Raw genomic sequence first — 21,096 nt, 5'->3', positions numbered from 1 at the left:
GTTGGTTGAATACTTATATGCAGAATCCATAGATATGGAGATCCATCTGTAACTGGATGCATTCCATTTTCTATAAGGTGTTCATACTAATCAGTCAATATAGCCAAACCTTTATCTTGTGTTTCATCTCCCTCAGAGTAAGAACTTTGGACCATGGGTGCATCTACACTGTAGAATTAACGCAGTTTGACACAACTTGAATGGCAAAGGCTCAATGCAATGGAATAATGAAAGTTGTGGTTTTACATGTATTTTGAGCCTTCTTTGGAGCCACCGGTGGCACAGCGGGTTAAACCACTGAGCTGCTGAACTTGCTGACCAAAAGGTTGCAGGTTCAAATCCAAAAATATTTACCTTTACCTACACAGAATTGAGGTGCATCAACACTGTAGAATTAATACAATTTGACACTATTTAACTATCATGGCCTAATGCTATGGATTTGTGTAGTTTTACAAGGGTGGCCCCAGTGATGCAGTGGGTTAAACCGCTGAGCTTGTTGACCAAAAGGTCACAGGTTCAAATCCGGGGAGCAGCATGAGCTTCTGCTGTTAGCCCCAGCTTCTGCCAACCTAGCAGTTCAAAAACATGCAAATGTGAGTAGATCAATGGGCACCACTCCAGTGGGAAGGTAACAGCACGCCATGCAGTTATGCTGGCCACATGACCTTGGAGATGTCTATTGACAACGCCAGCTCTTTGGCTTAGAAATGGAGATGAGCACCAACCCCCAGAGTCTGACATGACTGAAAACCTTTACCTTTACCCTGAGCCTTCTTTGTCAGAGTGCTGGTGCGTCAACAAACCCCAATTCCCAGGAAGCCATAGTATTGAGGCATAGCAGTTAAAGGGGTATCCATTCTGCAGTATAGATCAGGCATGGGGAAACTTTATCCATCCCTCCAGGTGTTTTGGACTCCAACTCCCACCATTCCTAACAGCCTCAGGCCCTTTCCTTTTCCCCCTCAGCCGCTTAAGCGGCTGAGGGGGAAAAGGAAGGGGCCTGAGGCTGTTAGGAATGGTGGGAGTTGGAGTCCAAAACACCTGGAGGGATGGCCAAAGTTTCCCCATGTGTGGTTTAAATACACCCATAATGTATGCAACTATTGCATTGGGTGTGCAAACTATCTTCAAGGTGTAGATTTCAGAAACAATCCTCACCTGCCTCTTCCAAAGCTGCTTTGTCAATCTCCCGACTCCTTAAAACCTCGAATTATCTCACATTATCCCCTTGGAGTCTTTGTGGTCTTGTTGTGCGTGTGATACTTAAAGCCAGTGTCAATTATCTCTCCTGCCGGCTTCAAAAGAACAATTATACTTCATAGCATGTTTTGCTTGCCATGGTTCCTTAATGGGGAAGCTCACCTGGCCAAACCGCAGAGCAGGTTTCCTTTGCTGCCGAAGTGTGTGTGCCTGCGCCTCGGACCGATGCAAATCATGCTCTCGAAAAGGGAATTGGAAAGTGGAAAGTGATGCAAATCTCATTTTGAGTAAGTTACCTAGGGTTAGAAGCGCTATTGCCAAGGTAGATCATTCAAATATCGGATCGTTCTTGGTGCAGCCGGTTCCGTCTTTGGGCACTCTTCCTGTGAAGATATAGTGAAATATATATCTTCACATCCAAAATTCATTTACGGCTGATTCCGGTGAAGATTTCAAGCTGAGGATTTCCACAGAACGGACAACCAATTTTGAGGGTAAAGTTCTAACAGAGATAATCCAAATGAAGGACGGGCATAATGCAGCCAAGTGTGGCATGTTATCCAATCTTAGTTGGCAACATGGCATTTAGATCTACTTTTATTGATGTCTGAAGGCAAAAGTTGGGAAAGGAAGAGAAGACAGAGGTAAAATGGAATATTAACCCTGTCAGCGCCGATTGTGTTTAAGTGCAGGCCAAGGTCTTTGGGCAATGCACCCAGTGTGTCGATCACCACTGGGCCCCCCTTGACTGGCTTGTGCCAGAGTCTTTGCAGTTCGATCTTTAAATCATCATATCATGTCAGCGTTTCCAGTTGTTTCTCGTCAATCCTGCTGTCGCCTGGGATGGCAACATCCATACTTTGTTTTTTAACACAATCATGAGGTCAGGAGTATTGTGCTCCAAAACTCTGTCTGTCTGAATCTGGAAGTCCCAGAGTCCCAGAGTAGCTTGATGTGTTTATTATTATTATTATTATTATTATTGCTAGTGACTTTGTGGCCAAAAACACGGTGAGGCAGAGAATTGTTGGTTCAAATTGAAAATCGCTTTGGGTATCAGTTAAGAGAGGAGAGTGGAGTATTGGGTTGTTGTGAGTTTTCTGAGCTGTCTGGCCATGTTCCAGAAGCATTCACTCCTGTTGTTTTGCCTCTATGAGAGGCATCCTCAGAGGTTGAGGGGTCTGTTGGAAACTAGGCAAGTGGGGTTTATATATCTGTGGAATGTCCAGGGTGGCAGAAAGAATTCTTGTCTGTTTGAGGCAGAAGTGAATGTTGCAATTTGCCACCTTGATTAGCATTTAATGGCCTGTAGTTCCAAGGCCTCGCTGGTTGCTGCCTGGGGAAATCCTTTGTTGGGAAGTGTTAGCTAGCCCTTATTGATTCTTGTCTGGAATTCCCCAGCTTTTAGAGTGTTGCTCTTTATTTACTGTCTTGATTTTAGAGAGAATGCTTCTGGAACATGGCCATATAGCCCCAAAAAACTCACAGAAACCCATTGATTCCAGCCATGAAACACATTAAACTGCATTAATTCTCCAGTGTAAATGTGCTCTTAGACTCCTAGAAATCCCCACACCAATGGGGATGTTGGGAGCTGCAGTCTCCCAGGAAATGTGGGAGATTGCTTGGATCAAACACCCATACTGGGGCTGTCTCTGTGTCCTAAGTTTCTCCAGCTAGGGAAGTCCTATTATGGTCACCTTTCTGATCTACCTGCCATTGAACTGCAATCTGGGAAATGACTGGCGGAGGCTCAGAGATGAATGGGAAAAGGGCGGAAGAGCAAGGAGCAACAGGAGGAGGGAGGGAATATTAGGATAATAAATATTCCAGAGGCTGCATGTGTAGGAATTGTGGATTTGAAAGTCTGATGACATATTTTTATAATGACACGCTCATTGATGCTGCTGAGTGGACGACACAAAGCCTGGGGATCATACCCTGCTATTAAAATTGGCTGGCCTTGTTTATTTCAGATATCAAGATGAGTGAGAATGTGGCCGATTCCACAGACACACGGCATGAAGGCAGCCACTTAGAAGCAGGTGAGAGGCATTCTTCCTTTATTTATTTATTTCCACTCCTTCTATCCTGGATTTGGTTCCATCTCAGGACAACAAGTCCAATGAGATGGGTATTGTCCGAAAGCTTGTAACTATCTTGCATATTTTGCAGCTTAGACATTGTGCCAAAATCTGGGATCCAAAAAGTAAGGTCGAGAGACAGGTCTGAATGCTGGATTCAGAACAAAAGTGTCCTTAATTTGGGTCATGGTGCTCACGTTTGATATTGACAAGAGTGATGTGCTGAATGTGTGCTTATTTCTATATAAAAATATGGAAGTAAGCACACATTCGGTAAACTGCTTTACCTCCAAACCATCTATCTCAGTGTTTCTCAACCTTCCTAATGCCACAACCCCTTAATATAGTTCCTCATATTGTGGGACCCCCAATTATTATTTTTGTTGCTACTTCATAACTTTTGCTACCGTTACGGATCGTAATGTAAATATCTGATATGCAGGATTTATTTTCATTCACTGGACCAAATTTGGCACAAATATCCAATATGCCCACATTTGAATACTGGTGGGGTTTGGGAGGGATTGATTTTGTCATTTGGGAGTTGTAGTTGCTGGGATTTATAGTTCACCTACAATCAAAGAGCAGTCTGAACTCTACCAATGATGAAATTGAACCAGACTTGACACACAGAACTCCCATGATCAATAGAAAATACTGGAAGGGTTTGGTGGTTGTTGACCTTAAGTTTTGGAGTTGTAGTTCACCTACATCCAGAGAGCACTGTGGATTCAAATAATGATGGATCTGGACCAAACTTGGCACGGATACTCAATATGCCCAAATGTGAACACTGGTGGAGTTTAGGGGAAATAGACCTTGACATATGAGAGTTATAATAATAATATTTATTTATTTATTTGATCAGTCATTTGACCATTTCAAAATAGAACACGAGTAAAAAACAAGGCAACAAGGTGAAGACAGCAGCCGACCTTCTATTTATAGTCAGAATCTTATTTTCCTGGTTCTTCTTTCAGGAAATCTGCTCTTTCTTAATAGCTTTCAGAATAAAAAGGCTTACTCTGGTTATGTTGGATCTTTCCTGCCCTTGCAAGAGGGATGTCAGAATATCATTTCTGTTGGGGGACCTGCAGTTGGATAATATTGGATGTAAATATCTGTCTCGCAGTTCAGTGTATGCTGGACAGTCAATTAAGAAATGTTCAATGTCTTCCACTGTTTGTTCTCCCCAGACGCAGAATCTCTCACTTCTTGGGATATTACAGTAGCGCCCGGTTTGCACCATAGTACCGAGTTGTTCAAACCTAGCCCTAGTATATATTCTTCTTAAGGGTAGAGGAAGTGGCATAGTTAGGTAGTGCTCTAAATGAATATTCCTTTTGTGGGAAGCTCAAAACCTTGTGGCTGAAGACCTACCTATGCTCTCTAGGTCCAGCTGTGCAGAGACATCCCTAATGCACTGCTTGAGCACTTGCCCTGCCCCCGGACGCAAAACACCCAGAAATTGCAAAGGCAGACCGAATCCAGCCAGCTCATTATTCAGAGCCACCATCCACGATGACTTCTGGTCATGCTGGACTTGATCCTCTAGACATAGGCGAGGAAGTCTACTGGGATCCATATGTGAGTTGTAGTTGGGATTTATAGTTCACCTATAATCAAAGAGCATTCTGAACTCCACCAATGATAGAATTGGGCCAAACTCCCCACAAAGAACCCCCAGGACCAACAGAAAATACTGTGGTTTTTTATGGTCTTTGGCAAGCCCTCTGGCACACCCCTTGTCACCCCTCCCCCCCCCCCCCAAGAGGTTGAAAATGCTCGTATAGACTCTTATAATGCAGTTTGACTGCACTGAACCACATTATAGGAGTCTATACTGACCATATAAGGAAGTTTCAAACTGGCAGTATAAATGGGACTGAAGTCTTTCTTTCTCCCTCTTTCACACACACACATGCACTATTTCCATTCTCATAACCCTAATGGGTCATGAACATTCATTTCTGTATTTGTCTCTGGCTGGAACTCGTTGCCTCCAGCATTTGGAATAGGATTACGCTGCTGCAAAACAAGTTGTAGTTCGCCTGCATCCAGAGAGCACTGTGGACTCAAACAATGGTGGATCTGGACCAAACTTGACACAAATCTTCAACATGCCCAATTGTGAATACGGGTGGATTTTGGAGAAAATAGATCTTGATATTTGGGAGTTGTAGTTGCTGGGATTTATAGTTCACCTACAATCAAAGAGCATTCTGAACCCCAACAACAATAGAATTGGGCTAAACTTCCCTCACAGAACCTCCATGACCAACAGAAAATACTGATGGTCTTTGCCAACCCCTCTGACACCCCCTTGCAACCCCCCAGGTGTCTCGATCTCCAGGTTGAGAAACACTGATCTATCTGATACATGTTCCAGATAATGGCACCAGATTCCATCAGATTTTGAATGCTAAGAAGGGTCAGCCTTGGTTTGTATTTGGATGGGAGACTGCCAGTGAACCCCAGGTGCTGTAAACCACAGTTGGAAGAAGGAGATGGCAAAATCACCTCTGAGTCTTCCTTGCATAAAAAAAAACCCTATGACATTCGTGGGGTCTCCATAAATCGATAGGCGATGTGAAGGTACATACACACACATATGCCACTTATATGTGCATATTTTATTTCAAAGGTCTCTTAGATATTAAGCTGACCCTAATGAAATAAGAAAAATAATATTTTCTGCTAATTGCATCAAATAAAAGGGCAATGGCTCTTCCCTTTGACAGGTTTATAAGCAAGGTGCCCAAGGTATGACTTTTTCCTCTCTGCTTTTTCACTTAACGCATCTCCAAAGTAATCCCTGCGAGATTGACTTCAAGGCAGTTTTCCTGTCTCCAGGGTTACCTTTTTAATTATAAAGAATCCAGACAAAGTAGAGCTCCATCCTGAGATTCTTAATGTGTTAATTAGGTTAAAATTAGTCCCTCGTTAAGATCATGGAAAGACGACCCAGGAAAAGACTTACAGGTAATTGAGTTCAAAGTGGAGTTCATTGCAGGAATGTTTCCTCCAGAAATGATGAACGCACATTATTTTGGCGCATAGGTTCAGTCTTTTAATAGCCAGAACCCATAAGTGCTACCAGCTTTGCAATTGATTTGAAACATATTCTGGAAAGCACCTTGTTTTATTGATTTTATTGCATCTCCAAGCAATGATTTTGCTTCCTTTTTTTGGATAGTGTACTTTCACTGCAAACATGGAGCAGTCCTTTAAATATCACAATGCCTTTGCATCGTCAATCTAATTCAGTGTTTCCCAACCTGCAGTCTGAAAGAACTAAAATATGCTCGGCAACCTCACCATTACTATACCGTTGCAATGAGAGTGTTTGGGCTTGCTAAACTCTCTTATAATGCTGAGTCATTAAATATGGTTTTCTGTGGGTGAGCAGATAGTGACTACTGGATGGCATATGTTCTGTATCAGAAACTAGAGCTGTTGTGGTCTATACAATGGAATTTTCTGAATCAGCACCCCAAATAACCAAACCGAATGTAATGTTGACCAAAAACTGATTCGTAACCATATTGGAGAATGGTCCCTGGTAAAAGAAAGGTTGGGAACCACTGTTCTATGAGAGTTATCTGGAAAGTAAGTTTCCAAGGCACATAGCTCTTGTGGGGAATTTTCTTGGGGGAAGTTGAAATCACTGCCATGTAGCAAGAAGCCAGCGGAAGCAAGTGAGCAGTGCCAGTCATCAGTAGCTCATCGACTGGCATTGTGGTGAAGGTTAGAGATGAACATCTTCATTCTGTTTCCCTCCAAGTGTTAAGTTTGCATTGTAATACGCTGACCAAGTGCTAAGGGCATGAACGTTGCTGTGAAAGGCATGTTCCAAGGCACGTAGCTCTCATGGGGAATTTTCTCAGGGGAAGTTGGTATCACTGCCATGTAGTGAGAAGCCAGTGGAAGCGAGTGAGCAGTGCCAGTCATCAGTAGCTCATTGACTGGCGTTGTTGTGAAGGTTAGAGATGAACGTCTTCATTCCATTTCCCTCCAAGTGCAAAGTTTGCACTGTAATACACTACCCAATGCTAAGGGCATGAACTTCGCTGTGAAAGGCATGTTCCAAGGCATGTAGCTCTCATGGGGAATTTTCTCGGGGGAAGTTGGTATCGCTGCCATATAGTAAGAAGCCAGTAGAAGCGAGTGAGCAGTGCCAGTCGTCAGTAGTTCATTGACTGGCATTGTGGTGAAGGTTAGAGATGAACGTCTTCATTCCGTTTCCCTCCAAGTGTGAAGTTTGTGCTGTAATACGTTACCTAAATGCTAAGGGCATGAATGCCGCTGCGGTTCATCGCAAAATCATTTCAATTTATGGAGAGGACGTAATGTCAAGGCAGCATGTGAGAAAATGTGTATGGAATATATTGTGAGACCATGAAGAGCCATCCAAAACAAATGTCATGGGATGCTGATAACGGGAGTCTGACTCCTTTATGAGAATGCGCGTCCACACATTTTATGTACAGGCTTGGAGATATGAGCCCTTGGGATATTCGTCTATTAATTTATAAACAAGCAGAAGTAAATAACTTTCTGAATACAATGGAACCAAAACTTTCTGAATACAATGGAACCAAAACAGAAGCAGGAACAGCTCTTTGAAAAACTGATTTATATCTATATGTTTGTGTTATAAATTTAGGTTTAATTAGAGATGTGTATTGATGAGAGAAAATGTGTACTTAGGGACTACAGCTCCTGTAATCCCCAGCTATCTTGGACACTGGGTAATGGCTAACCTCTGCAAGGTGCTAGGTTACTCATTGCTGCCACTATAGAATGAAGGCAATGTAAATGACAACGACTGTCCTCACTCAGAGTTGCCTTCATCTTCTTAAAACCACATTGCAATGTAGGTCATGGCGACCGTGGCAAACAGGAGGTGCCAACAAGATGAGCACAGTGTTATTATGTTTAGTGTATGGTTGGTTCCTCAGTTGCCATGGAGCATGGATAGGCAACCTGGGACTTTTCAAATGATTTGGATGAATTTTCCATATGCCTCAGCCAGCATGGCCAATGGCCAAGGATTATGGAAACTGAAGAGAGGTTCATTGGAGCCATAAAAAGATGGCTCCATGCCACAACCTTTTTGATCTCGCTGCCTTTACATGCACTAACCTTATCAGTTGAGATGACTACAAGACCTGCTCTTATACAATTAATAAAATATACATAAATGTGCTCTGCGTCTAATTAAGCCTTTCAAAATGAAGATTTCCATGTAGAAAAGATCAACAGTAGAATTAATGCAGTTCGACACCACTTGAACCATCATAGCTCAATACTATGAAATCCTGGGAGTTGTCATTGAGCCTTCTCTGCCTGCTTGTGCCTCATTAGCTACAATTCCCAGGATTCCAAACCACGGAGCCTCAGCAGTTCAAATGGTGCCAAACTGCATTAATTCTACAGTGTGGAACCAGCCACAGGCTCGCACATCCCTACCTGGTGCCTCTGGTTGTATGTGAAACTGTGGGTTACCTAACCATGAGGCAGAGATTGTTTCAAGCATACCTTTTGTGCTGACATCATCACATCGATTCAGGAGCCCCATTTTAATTAAATGTGATGCCCTGGACACGCTCTTGAATGGGCGCCAAGAATTTCTTGAAAAGCAAGCCGCGTCCAGCATTATTTCAATACGTGGAAAGAGAGCCAAAGGAGTGCCAATTTGCAGTGCCAATTTGCTGGGCTTTGGACTGGAGCGGTAGGGATTGTAGCAATCCAACTGGCTGTGAAATTAGTCCAAAAATCTGTGTTCTGATGAGCCGTAGCATGCCACTGCTTCCTTCTAGACCTGTTTCGATTGGCACTTTTCCCATCGCTTGAAACAACAGTCATCAAACTCTGGTCCTCCAGGTGTTTTGGACTCCAACTCCTAGCAGCCTTAGCCCCTTTGGCCAATGGGAAGAGATTCTGAGAGCCACATTCCAAAACACTTGGAGGATTACAGTTTGGGAATTACAGGCAGTCCCCAAAATACGAACAATATAGGTTATGTAGGTTTATTCTTAAGTTGAATTTGTATGTAAGTTGGAACAGGTACTTTTCAAAGTATAACTCTATATATGTGTGTGTGTATGTGTGATTAACATAGCTCAAAACCACTGGATGAATTGACACCAAATTTGGACACAATATACCTCTCAGGCCAACGAGTGACCATCACTCATAAAAACACTGAAAAACACAGGGGAAGGGACTTAAAAAGCCAAACAAGCAAAAGGACGCTACAGCACATGCGCAAAAATGACTCCCCCTGGCAAACAAAACACACAATGGCATATCCACACTCTCTTCCAGACTACAGCTCCCAGCATTCCCTAGACCAGGCCATTTAGGAGAGGAGGATGATCCAAATGCACTGCTTCCAAGATGCAAGCTTTCTTCTCCTTGGATTTTTTTGAGAGCATCCCAATCCCTTCGTAGTTTCCATTTCCTATTCCTGGACTGCAACTCTTCCAGATAGATAGATTAGATATAGATATATAGGTAGGTAGGAAGGTAGATAGATGGATCAGGAGAACTGCTGGGAGTTGCAGTCCAAGAATAGGTAGAGAAGGAAGAAAGGAAAAGAAAAGGGGGGGAGGAAGGGAAGAATAAGAGAAGGAATGAATGAAAGAAAGAAAGAAAGGGAAAGAAGGAGAGAAAGAAGAAAAAGAGGGAGGGAAGGTTGGCCACAGCAACATGTGGTGGGTACAGTTAGTATGTGTGTACACATATGCATGCATACATGCATGATTTGGATAGCATAAGGAAAAGTTAATACCCCTGTGATGTTTGTTTTGCTCTGTCCCCCTGTTCAGAAAATTCCACCTCACTTTCTGTCCCTTTGATAATTGGATTTTGGGGGGGGGGGGGATGGCTTGTAGAAACAAGAATTGGTAATATAGCTTCCATTGAGACCCCTTTCCCCAGTGATAACTCTTTCAGGCGTGAATTTCCCTTCAGAGGGGATAATTTCTCTCTCTTCCTGTGGTCTCACTCCTATTCTAACTCATTTCTAAATCAGATGTTTGTCACTCAGGGACTATCTGTACTGACTTGGGTTTCTTACTTACTTAGGCAATCTCATTGTCCGAGTAAGATTGTCCTCCAAGTGCGGTGTCCTGGCGGTGGATACGTAGGTGACCTGCCCTATTCTTGACCTGCATGTTCTCCTGCAGTGTGGGCATTGGTTTCCAGGTGGAAGGCCATCCCAGCTGGGGTTGGCTTGATGCGCCTTCCTCTTGGCATGTTTCTCTCTTTTGCCCTCCATTCGTGCCTCTTTGGTTAACATATTTCAGAGCCATGTTAAACGTCCATGCCCACGTTAACCCAGATTAGCTCCATGCATCATGGAGCTGTCATAGAGCTTATTTGTGTCCCTCTCTGTTTGGGACAAAGTGTCCATAGTTTTAAAATTCCAGTACAATCAGAGAATTAGAGGCACTCGTGAAAAGTACATGGTATCTCTTGTGGATGTGGAACAAGCATGGGCAAACTTTGGCCCTCCAAGTGTTTTGTACTTCACTTACTTACTTACTTACTTTAGTGATCCCTTGTAGCCCAAGGATGATGGTTCCCCAAGTTTAGTGTCTTGGCGGTGGGTCCGTAGGTGGCTGCAGAGCCCTATTCTTGATCCACATGTTCTCCCGCAGTGAAAACATTGGTTTCCAGATGGAAGGCAGTTCCAGCCAGGGTTGGCTTGATGTGCTTTCCTCTTGGCACCTTTCTCCCTTTTGCCCTCCATTCGTGCCTCTTTGAATACTGCAGCACTGCTGGTCACAGCTGACCTCCAGTTAGAGCACTCAAGGACCAGGGCTTCCCAGTTCTCGGTGTCTATGTCACATTTTTTAAGGTTGGCTTTAAGCCCATCTTTAAATCTCTTTTCCTGTCCACCAACATTATTGAGTTGGGAGTATAGTAACTGCTTTGGCAGATGGTGATCAGGCATTCGGACAATGTGGCCAATCCAGCAGAGTTGATGGTGTAGGAGCATCACTTCAATGCTGGTGGTCTTTGCTTCTTCCAGCACACTGACATTTGTCTGTCTGTCTTGTTTTACTGGCTTTTAGGAATTGTGGGAGTTGAAGTCCAAAACATCTGGAGGGCATAGTTTGCCCATGCCTGATGTGGAACCACAGACTGTGTTGTGTAGCTCTCTGTGGTGGGATAGGGACCCAAGATACCCCACACCATACCCCACCCCACTCCCACCTACTTCTCCCTATAAACAATAGGGAGTGGTGCTCCTTAGGGTGTGCCTTGTCTTTATCTCCTTCATGTTTCTCTATCAATCTGGTACAACCAGAAACCCGGTTCTCACAGGCCTGGGAAATGTGGAAATCATTCTCAGCCATTCTGTTGATCACTTCTACGGGCTGGAGTTTGGGAAGGGGAGAAAAAGCTGGAGGTGACCTATTAATCCAGTGGCCTTCCTCACCTACTTCCACTGGCTCTGAAGTTGCAGCCCTTCTTTTGGAAGTCCCCAATAACCTCAGCACTTCCTTGTATCTGATATGTCAAGCTGAGTAGGCTGCAGGCCGCCTATCTCTTGTTTGTTTGCTACGGCTTTGCCTCTATCTCCCTCTGATCGCAACAACAAGGTTACACCAAAAAGGAGTGACTCCCCTTTGATTTGGAACCTGATTGAGGAGTGAAAGGGAAGGCCTTTCTGAACAAAAACAGGAGACAAGAACTCGGGAAGCCGTTTGAGCACACCTGCCTATAACCGAATGGCTGCAGGCATTTGGGAACGTATTTCTCTCCCCACCCTTCTCCGCCGGGCAAGTGCAAAACTGTTGCAATATCCAACCGAACGGAATTGGAGAAAGACATTTGGACCCTTTGGGGAAAGGAAATATGGACAATAGCCACATGTATGAGTGACCAAAGCAGGCAGCATCTCTAGGGACATTTTGCTTGGCATACTTCGCAAAGATGAGATTGTAGGATACTCCTGTTCTGAATCCTTATTGTGTATATTGGGGTGCTTATATACCAAAAACACTCCACTGAGTTATCGTTGCTAACTCTTAGCAACAGCCTCTCTGTTGGAATTTAGGCAGAATCCTAATCCTTACCTGGAGGTCCAAGTGGTCTGCCATCCAAGTGTGAGCCACATCTAACCATGCTTCATTTCTAGATTCAGATATATAGCAGGCTTCTGGGATTTGTTGAGGTTTGGTTCCAATTCCCCCGACTGAGACCAAAATCTGTAATCATCATCATCATCATCATCATCATCATCATCATCATCATCATCATCATCTATATAAATAAAAATGTAATGTTCGTTTGTGGGATTAACATAACTCAAAAACCACTGGACCAATTGACATCAAATTTGGACACAATATATATATCAAGCCAATGAGTGACCAATACTCATAAAAATACTGAAAAAGACAGTGAAAGGGACTTTAAAAGCCAAAAAGTAAAAAAAATACATTACAACTCATGTGCAAAACCACATATATATATACACAAACACACATATATACACATATACACAAATATATACATACACAAAGCACATATACACTGACTGGTCCACAGCAACGCGTGGCAGGGGATGGCTAGTAATATATTTTGAAAATGGAAAATTTGGAAGTCCTATCAAAATCTAAACGCTAGCACCCCCTGGAAACGAAATGAGTTTAGAAGCAAATTTTTTCTTGATCGCCCAAGCCTAATGTGTGTGTGTGTGTATATATATATATATATATATACACACACACACACATACATTATATATATATACATACACACACACACCCGCAACCACATCTATGCACACACAAAATACATATACACAAACTGGCTTTAAGTTATGTTAATCCCACAAACGAACATTGCATTTATGTATTATACAGCAACGTGTGGCAGGGGATGGCTAGTGTATGTGTGTGTATATATATTAATGCTCTGTTCGTTTTGAGTGACATTGTAACTCAAAAACCACCAAATTTGGCCACAAGACACCTACTAACCCAAGGAGTGACCATCACTCAAAAAATTGATTTTGTGATTTGGGAGTTGTAGTTGTTGGGATTTATATTTAACCTACAATCAAAGAGCATTCTGAACTCCACCAACAATAGAATTGAACCAAACTTGGCACACAGAAGAGTTTGGTGGGCATTGACCTTGAGTTCTGGAGTTGTAGTTCGCCTCTATCCAGAGAGCACTGTGGACTCAAACAATGAAGGATCTATTCTAAACTTGGCAGGAATATTCCATATGCCCAAATATGAACACAGATGGAGTTTGGGGGAAATAGACCTTGACATTTGGAAGTTGTAGTTACTTTATTTTCCAGACTGGGCCACAGCAACGCGTGGCAGGGGACAGCTAGTAGTCTAATAAAAAGATGTTCCTAATACAAAATGACAAACAAGTTTTGTTGAAGGCTTTCATGGCTGGAATCAATGGGTTGCTGTGAGTTTTCCGGCCCAAATGGCCATAATCCAGAAGCATTCTCTCGTGATGTTTCACCCACATCTATGGCAGGCATCCTCAGAGATTGTGAGGTTGTGCCATCCGCAGAGGTTGTGAGGTTGTGTCCCCTCAGCTTAAGCGGCTGAGGGGGAAAAGGAAAGAGCCTGAGGCTGTTAGGAATGGTGGGAGTTGAAGTCCAAAACACCTGGAGGGCCAAAGTTTGCCCATGCCTGATCTACACCGTACAATGAATGCAGTTTGACACATCTTTGCTGTGGTGTAGTTTGAGAAACCCTTTCGCCTTTTTTTCTGGTGCCTTCCCAAACTAATAAATCCAAAGATTCCATAGCATTGTGCCATAGAGGTTGAAGTGGTTCCAAACTGCATGAATTTGACAATGTAGATGCACCCTTTCACCTGTGCATTCAGGAAACGGGGCATGCCAAGCAACAGGCAAAGCCCAACTGGAATAGGATCTCCTTCCATGCATCTGATTTCCCACCTGCAATAGGGTTGTCATATTCCAGTTCCCCATAATTGTTGTGACCAGCTCGACCTATTATACAAATGTGTATCCTATGCAAAATAAGTGCCTTGTGCTAATTTTATATTATGCAAATGAAGCATCTTTAATTCTTGCATTGTTTTTCTACTACGGCGTTTCAGTCTCGACTCCATTTGTAGAGTAAGCATTCGTCTGGGAGATCTAGGTCAGAGTATAACAGAGGGCTGAAGTTGGAACAGGAAGACCTATACTCAGTTCCCTCGTGTTCAATTCCTTACTCTAGGAACCCCTGATTGTGCAATAGGTTAAACCCTTGTGCCAGCAGGATTGCAGACTGAAAGGTCAGCGGTTTGAATATGGAGAGCGGGGTGAGCTCCCATCTGTCAGCTCCAGCTTCTCATGCAGGGACATGAGAGAAGCCTCCCACAGGATGGTAAAACATTTAGGTGGACAACAAGTTAAACATGAGCCAACAATGTGATGTGGCGGCAAAAAAACCCAATGGGATTTTGGCCTGCATCAATAGGAGCCTAGTGTCTAGATCTAGGGAAGTCATGCTACCCCTCTATTCCGCTTTGGTTAGACCACACCTGGACTATTGTGTCCAATTCTGGGCATCACAATAGAGAGATATTGACAAGCTGGCATGTGTCCAGAGGAGGGCGACTAAAATGATCAAGGGTCTGGAGAATAAGCCCTATGAGGAGCAGCTTAAGGAGCTGGGTATGTTTAGCCTGAAGAAGAGAAGGCTGAGAGGAGATATGATGAGAGCCATGTATAAATATGTGAGAAGAAGCCAAAGGGAGGAGGGAGAAAGCTTGTTTTCTGCTTCCCTGGAGACTAGGACGCAATGGCTTCAAACTACAAGAGAGGAAATTCCATCTGAACACGAGGAAGAACTTCCTGACTGTGAGAGCCGTTCAGCAGTGGAACTCTCTGCCCCGGAGTGTGGTGGAGGCTCCTTCTTTCGAAGCCTTTAAACAGGGGCTGGATGGCCATCTGTCAGGGGTGATTTGAATACAACATTCCTGCTTCTTGGCAGGGGGTTGGACTGGATGGCCCATGAGGTCTCTTCCAACTCTTTGATTCTATGATTCTATGATTCTAGGTGTCCTCTGGACAACATTCTTGCAGACGGCCAATACTCTTACACCAGAAGCGACTTGGAGTTTCTCAAGTCACTCCTGACATGGAAAAAAATCCGTAATCTGAAACAAATCCTACAATTTTTTGGGAAAGAGAACCTGGAACTTAACAACTTGAAACTAATATTATTGGATTATATAGGACATCCTCCAAAGCCAAACCTGGGTCCAGAAACGGTGATCAGAAAATTGAAATTGTGCCTGGATGGTTTGCACCACTGAGCTACACAAATTTGGACTCTTGCATCTTTCTGATGGAATAACGTTATGGATCAATAATGGAATCTAATTCTGTCCCAGCCAATCAGGGGACTTCATTGCGTATAGTGATGTATGCCCCATCTGTACCTCTGTTTACTAGGTTCCAGACCTTATTGCAGCGATTTAATTATCACTAAGTGGAGGGAAATGAGTCACCAAAGCAAAGACAAAAGATGGTCCTGCCGTTGCAGAAAATTTACATATATTAATTTGTACACATAGGTCATTGCGAAATAATTACTGTAGAAATAATGACTATAATTTGCATGGAAATACAATTAATATCCCAGCATAGGCAGGAAGACGGTGACCAAGGGTGCATTTACGGTGTAGAATTGATGCATTTTGCAGCCACATGACTGAATGCTATGGGATCCTGGGACTTATAGTTTTGAAAGGCCTTTGGCGTTTTCTTCCAAAGACTCCCAGGATTCGCTAGCACTGAGTATCATCAAAGCGCAACCCCTGGGATTCCATAGCATTGAGCCATGGCAATCAAAGTGGTGTCAAACTGGGTTAATTCTACAGTATAGATGCACCCAGAGAAATGTATAACTTTGGATTTCTGAGCATGAGCAGAGTGTCTTTCCCTCCGTGGTAAGAAGCTTGATCAACGTTGCCTCCGAAAAATTCTGCAAATCTCTTGGGAAGACAGGAGGACAAATATCAGCATGCTGGAAGAAGCAAAGACCACCAGCATTGAAGCGATGGTCCTCCGCCATCAACTCCACTGGACCGCCACATTGTCCAAATGCCCGATCACCATCTCTAACTATACTCCCAACTCAAGAATGGGAAATGTAATGTTAATGGATAGGAATGGAGCCCCCGGTGGCGCAGTGGGTTAAACCCATGTGCCGGCAGGACTGAAGACCGACAAGTCGCAGGTTTGAATCCAGGGAGAGGCGGAAGAGCTCCCTCTATTAGCTCCAGCTCCTCATGCGGGGACATGAGAGAAGCCTCCCACAAGGATGATAAAAACATCAAATCATTCGGGCGTCCCCTGGGCAACGTCCTTGCAGACGGCCAATTCTCTCACACCAGAAGTGACTTGCAGTTTCTCAAGTCGCTCCTGACATGAAAAAAATAAGTGAATAGGAAAAGAGATTTAAAGATGGGCTTAAAGCCAACCTTAAAAACTGTGGCATAGACACCAAGAACTGGGAAGCCCTGGCCCTTTAGTGCTCTAACTGGAGGTCAGCTGTGACCAGCAGTGCTGCAGAATTCAAAGAGACACTGACCGGGACTGCCTTCCACCTGGAAACCGATGTCCTCACTGTGGGAGAATGTGCAGGTCAACCCACCGCCAAGATACTAGACTTGGAGGACCATCACCCTCGAGCTCCGGGGGATCACCTAAGTAAGGAAGTAAAGTGGTGTCGAACTGTGTTAATTCTACAATGTAGATGCACTCAGAGAAATGTTTAACTTTGGACTTCTGAGCATGAGCAGAGTGCCTTTTCCTCCGTTGTATGAAGCTTGATCAACGTTGCCTCCCAAAAATTCTGCAAATCTCTTGGGAAGACAGGAGGACAAATGTCAGCATGCTGGAAGAAGCAAAGACCACCAGCATTGAAGTGATGCTCCTCTGCCATCAATTTCGCTGGACTGGCCACGTTGTCCGAATGCTCGATCACCGTCTCCTAAAGCAGTTACTATACTCCCAACTCAATAATGGGAAACATAATGTTAGTGGACAGGAAAAGAGATTTAAAGATGAGCTTAAATACAACCTTAAAAACTGTGGCGTAGACACCAAAAACTGGGAAGCCCTGGCCCTTGAGCGCTCTGACTGGAGGTCAGCTGTGACCAGCAGTGCTGCAGAATTCAAAGAGACTCTGACCGGGACCGTCTTCCACCTGGAAACCAATGTCCTCACTGTGGGAGAGCGTGTGGGTCAAGAATAGGGCTCCACGGCTACTTACGGACCCACCACCAAGACACTAGACTTGGAGGACCATCATCCTCAAGCTCCGAGGGATCGCCTAAGTAAGGAAGTAAAGTGATGTCAGACTGTGTTAAGTCTACAGTGTAGATGCACCTAGAGAAATGTATAACTTTGGACTTCTGAGCATTAGCAAAGCGCCTTTCCCTCCGTTATAAGAAACTTGATGGAGGGCTTTCAGCGTCTTAACCTACATTGGACGTATACACATTTTCAGGAGAAAAAACAATATCTCTGATGGTTTCTATACAAACAAGCAAGCAAAGAAGACTGGAGAGAAGAGGAAAGGCTCGGAACAGCCAACTTTGGGAGCTTCTGGTTGCCCTGGCAATCCCAGGGCTGGATTTGCATAAAGTTGCTGATTTCCATATTGAGGGCCAGAGTAAAGCCGGAGGAAATTTCCATATGGCCAGCTCCCCTTGAAGTCGGTTGGGGTGGGAGACTGAAGAAAGGGGAGATTTGAATTGCAAATGAGGGCGACTACATTGGAACATCCTGGGATGGGAAGAGGACAAAAGGCGGCACAAATAGAGATGTACAAACGCACAATGCTATCTTAACACAAAGCAAAGTCCTATTGTGGTTTAGAGGCAGAGTGGTGGAGCGGTTTCAGCACTGGACTATGGAGACCAAGGGGACATCATTGAGCAATGAATGCAGTTTCGCCGCACTTTAACTCCAATCGTGCAGTGTTACAGAATCCTGGGAGCTGTAGTTTTACAAGGTCTTCCACCTCCTCTGCCAAAAAGAACTGTTGTCTCTTCAAACTGTAACTTTCAGGGATCCATAGCTTTGTGAATCATAGAATCGTAGAGTTGGAAGAGACCTCATGGGCCATCCAGTCCAGCCCCTGCCAAGAAGCAGGCATATTGCATTCAAAGCACCCCTGACAGATGGCCATCCAGCCTCTGTTTAAAAGCTTCCAAGGAAGGAGCTTCCACCACACTCCGGGGCAGAGAGTTCCACTGCTGAATGGCTCCCACAGTCAGGAAGTTCTTCCTAATGTTCAGATGGAATCTCCTTTCTTGTAGTTTGAGGCCATTGTTCCGCGTCCTAGTCTCCAGGGAAGCAGAAAACAAGCTTGCTCCCTCCTCCCTATGACTTCCTCTCACATATGTATACATGGCTATCATGTCTCCTCTCAGCCTTCTCTTCTTCAGGTTAAACATGCCCAGCTCCTTGAGCCGCTCCTCATAGGGCTTGTTCTCCAGACCCTTGATCATTTTAGTCGCCCTCCTCTGGACACATTCCAACGTGATGTCAAACTGCATTTATGCTACAATACAGATGCACCCCAGGTATCATGTCCCCACTTGGTTATGAAACCCACTATGCAACCATTGGCGAGTCACACTTTCTCAGCCTCAAAAGAAAGCAATAGCAAATCTCTTTTGAGCAAATCAAGAAAACCCTATGATAAGGCCATCATAGGAGGCCAGGATTTAAATCAGGCATGGATACTCACCAGGCAATCTCAGAAAGTCACACCCTCTCAGCCTCAGAAGGCTAATCTGGCCAAGAAACCCCCATGAAAGATGTCCATGATAGATGACGATCAGAGAATTATAGAATCATGGAATAATAGATTTGGAAGAGATCCCAGGAGCCATCTAGCCCAACCCCCTGCCATATTTGGAAGGCACAATCAAAGCACTCCCAACAGATGGCCATCCAGCCTCATTTAAACACCTCCAAGCATGATGATGATGATTATTATTATTATTATTATTATTATTATTATTATTATTATTATTATTATTCCTCTTCTTCCTGCCATTTGTGACTTATGGTGACCCTAAGACAACCTATCACAGAACACTATTGGGTTGCCTTTGCTTTCTGGGGCTGTAAGAGTGTGACTTGACCAAGATCACCCAATAGGTTTCCAGAGCTGAGTCGCTTCTGGTCACATCTGGAGCATTGCAGCACACCCAAATACTTGGGAGTTACCCTGGACCGTGCTCTGACCTACAAGAAGCACTGCCTGAATATCAAGCAAAAGGTGGGCGGTAGAAACAATATCATACTAAAGCTGACTGGCACAACCTGGAGATCACAACCAGACACAGTGAAGACATCTGCCCTTGTGCTTTGCTACTTTGCTGCTGAGTACGCATGCCCAGTGTGGAACACATCTCACCACGCTAAAACAGTGGATATGGCCCTTAATGAGATATGCCGCATTATCACGGGGTGTCTGTGCCCTACACCACTGGAGAAATTACACTGTTTAGCCGGTATTGCACCACTTGGCGTCCATCGGGGAGTAGCAACCAATAGTGAAAGGACCAAGGCAATGACATCTCTGGCCCACCCCCTGTTTGGGTATCAGCCAGCACACCAATGACTTAAATCAAGAAATAGTTTTCTAAGATCTACAGAGACACTCGCTGGAACACCTCAGCAAGCGAGAGTCCAAAAGTGGCAGGCCCAAACCCAGCATCTCAATCCGTGGGTGATACCAGATGAGAGATTCCCCCCTGGGCATACAGAAGACTGGGTGACTTGGAAGGTGCTGAACAGACTGTGCTCTGGCACCACGAGAGGCAGAGCCAACCTAAGAAATGGGGCTACAAAGTGGAATCCACAACTTGCAAGTGTGGAGAACAGCAAACCACAGACCACCTGCTGCAATGCAACCTGAGCCCTGCCACATGCACAGTGGAGGACCTTCTTGCGGAAACACCAGAGGCACTCCAAGTGGCCAGATACTGGTCAAAGGACATTTAATAGAATACCAAGTCTGCAAACTTTGTGTTTTGTTTGTTTGTTTGTTTTTAATGCAATACAACTGTTTTGGTTCGCTCCTGACATGATAAATAAATAAAATAAGAGCTGAGTGTGGATTCGAACCCAGATTTTTAGCTCACCAGTTAAAACCATTAGGCCGCACCAGCTCAAGGTTGCCACAAGCCATAAACAACACGAAGGCACACAACAACAAGAAGAGAGCCCCAGGGCACCTGAAAAAGCCACCAAACGACAGAATAGTTAGATCTCCTTCTGACAAAACAGATGGCAAACCTGTTTCTGAATCCCATTATGCACATCAGTCTGCGTTTATACGTCATTATACATCAGGCAACCCACAGAAATTAAAATAGTGGAGTCTGCCTCATTCCCCATGGCAAGGCATTTCTACATCTTTGGAGCGTCACTTTTTGCAGAACAGACAAATACCAAAAATTTACTATTCCTTTTTGTATTGAAAATGGAAAGCATTTGAATTCCCTCATCTCGTCTTTCCCCTGATTTTCTAAATAAGCTTAGACCCCAGAATGTCTGTACAAATATCTGTACATTAAATAAAATGCAGAAATTAATGCATGCAAATTTGAGTGGGAGATGTAATCCAATAGAATCAGGAGCATTTGCATCATTCAGGGCTGGGGCTCAGTCCAATATGTTTTATAGGGTTGCGGCATTTCATCTTTCCATCTGGCTTGTGAGATACTCATCATAAACCTTCAGGACTAGACAATAGATAGATAGATAGATAGATAG

At 44.0% G+C, this 21,096-nt stretch overlaps 1 protein-coding gene across 1 annotated transcript in view; it reads left to right on the top strand.

Moving 5' to 3' along the window:
- Window positions 1–3,089: 3,089 nt before the first annotated feature.
- Window positions 3,090–21,096, top strand: part of POU2F3 (POU class 2 homeobox 3) — an 83,966-nt gene continuing 65,959 nt past the window's right edge. Inside the window, 2 exon segments of the mRNA XM_060787680.2 lie at window positions 3,090–3,174; window positions 3,177–3,248. Of these exon segments, the coding sequence (XP_060643663.2) occupies window positions 3,090–3,174; window positions 3,177–3,248 (157 nt within the window).

The sequence above is a fragment of the Anolis sagrei genome, chromosome 7 (assembly GCF_037176765.1).
Source record: "Anolis sagrei isolate rAnoSag1 chromosome 7, rAnoSag1.mat, whole genome shotgun sequence".
NCBI classification, from domain to species: domain Eukaryota; kingdom Metazoa; phylum Chordata; class Lepidosauria; order Squamata; family Dactyloidae; genus Anolis; species Anolis sagrei.
Note: the sequence above shows the minus strand (reverse complement) of the source record. Positions and strands in the feature narration are given on the sequence as shown.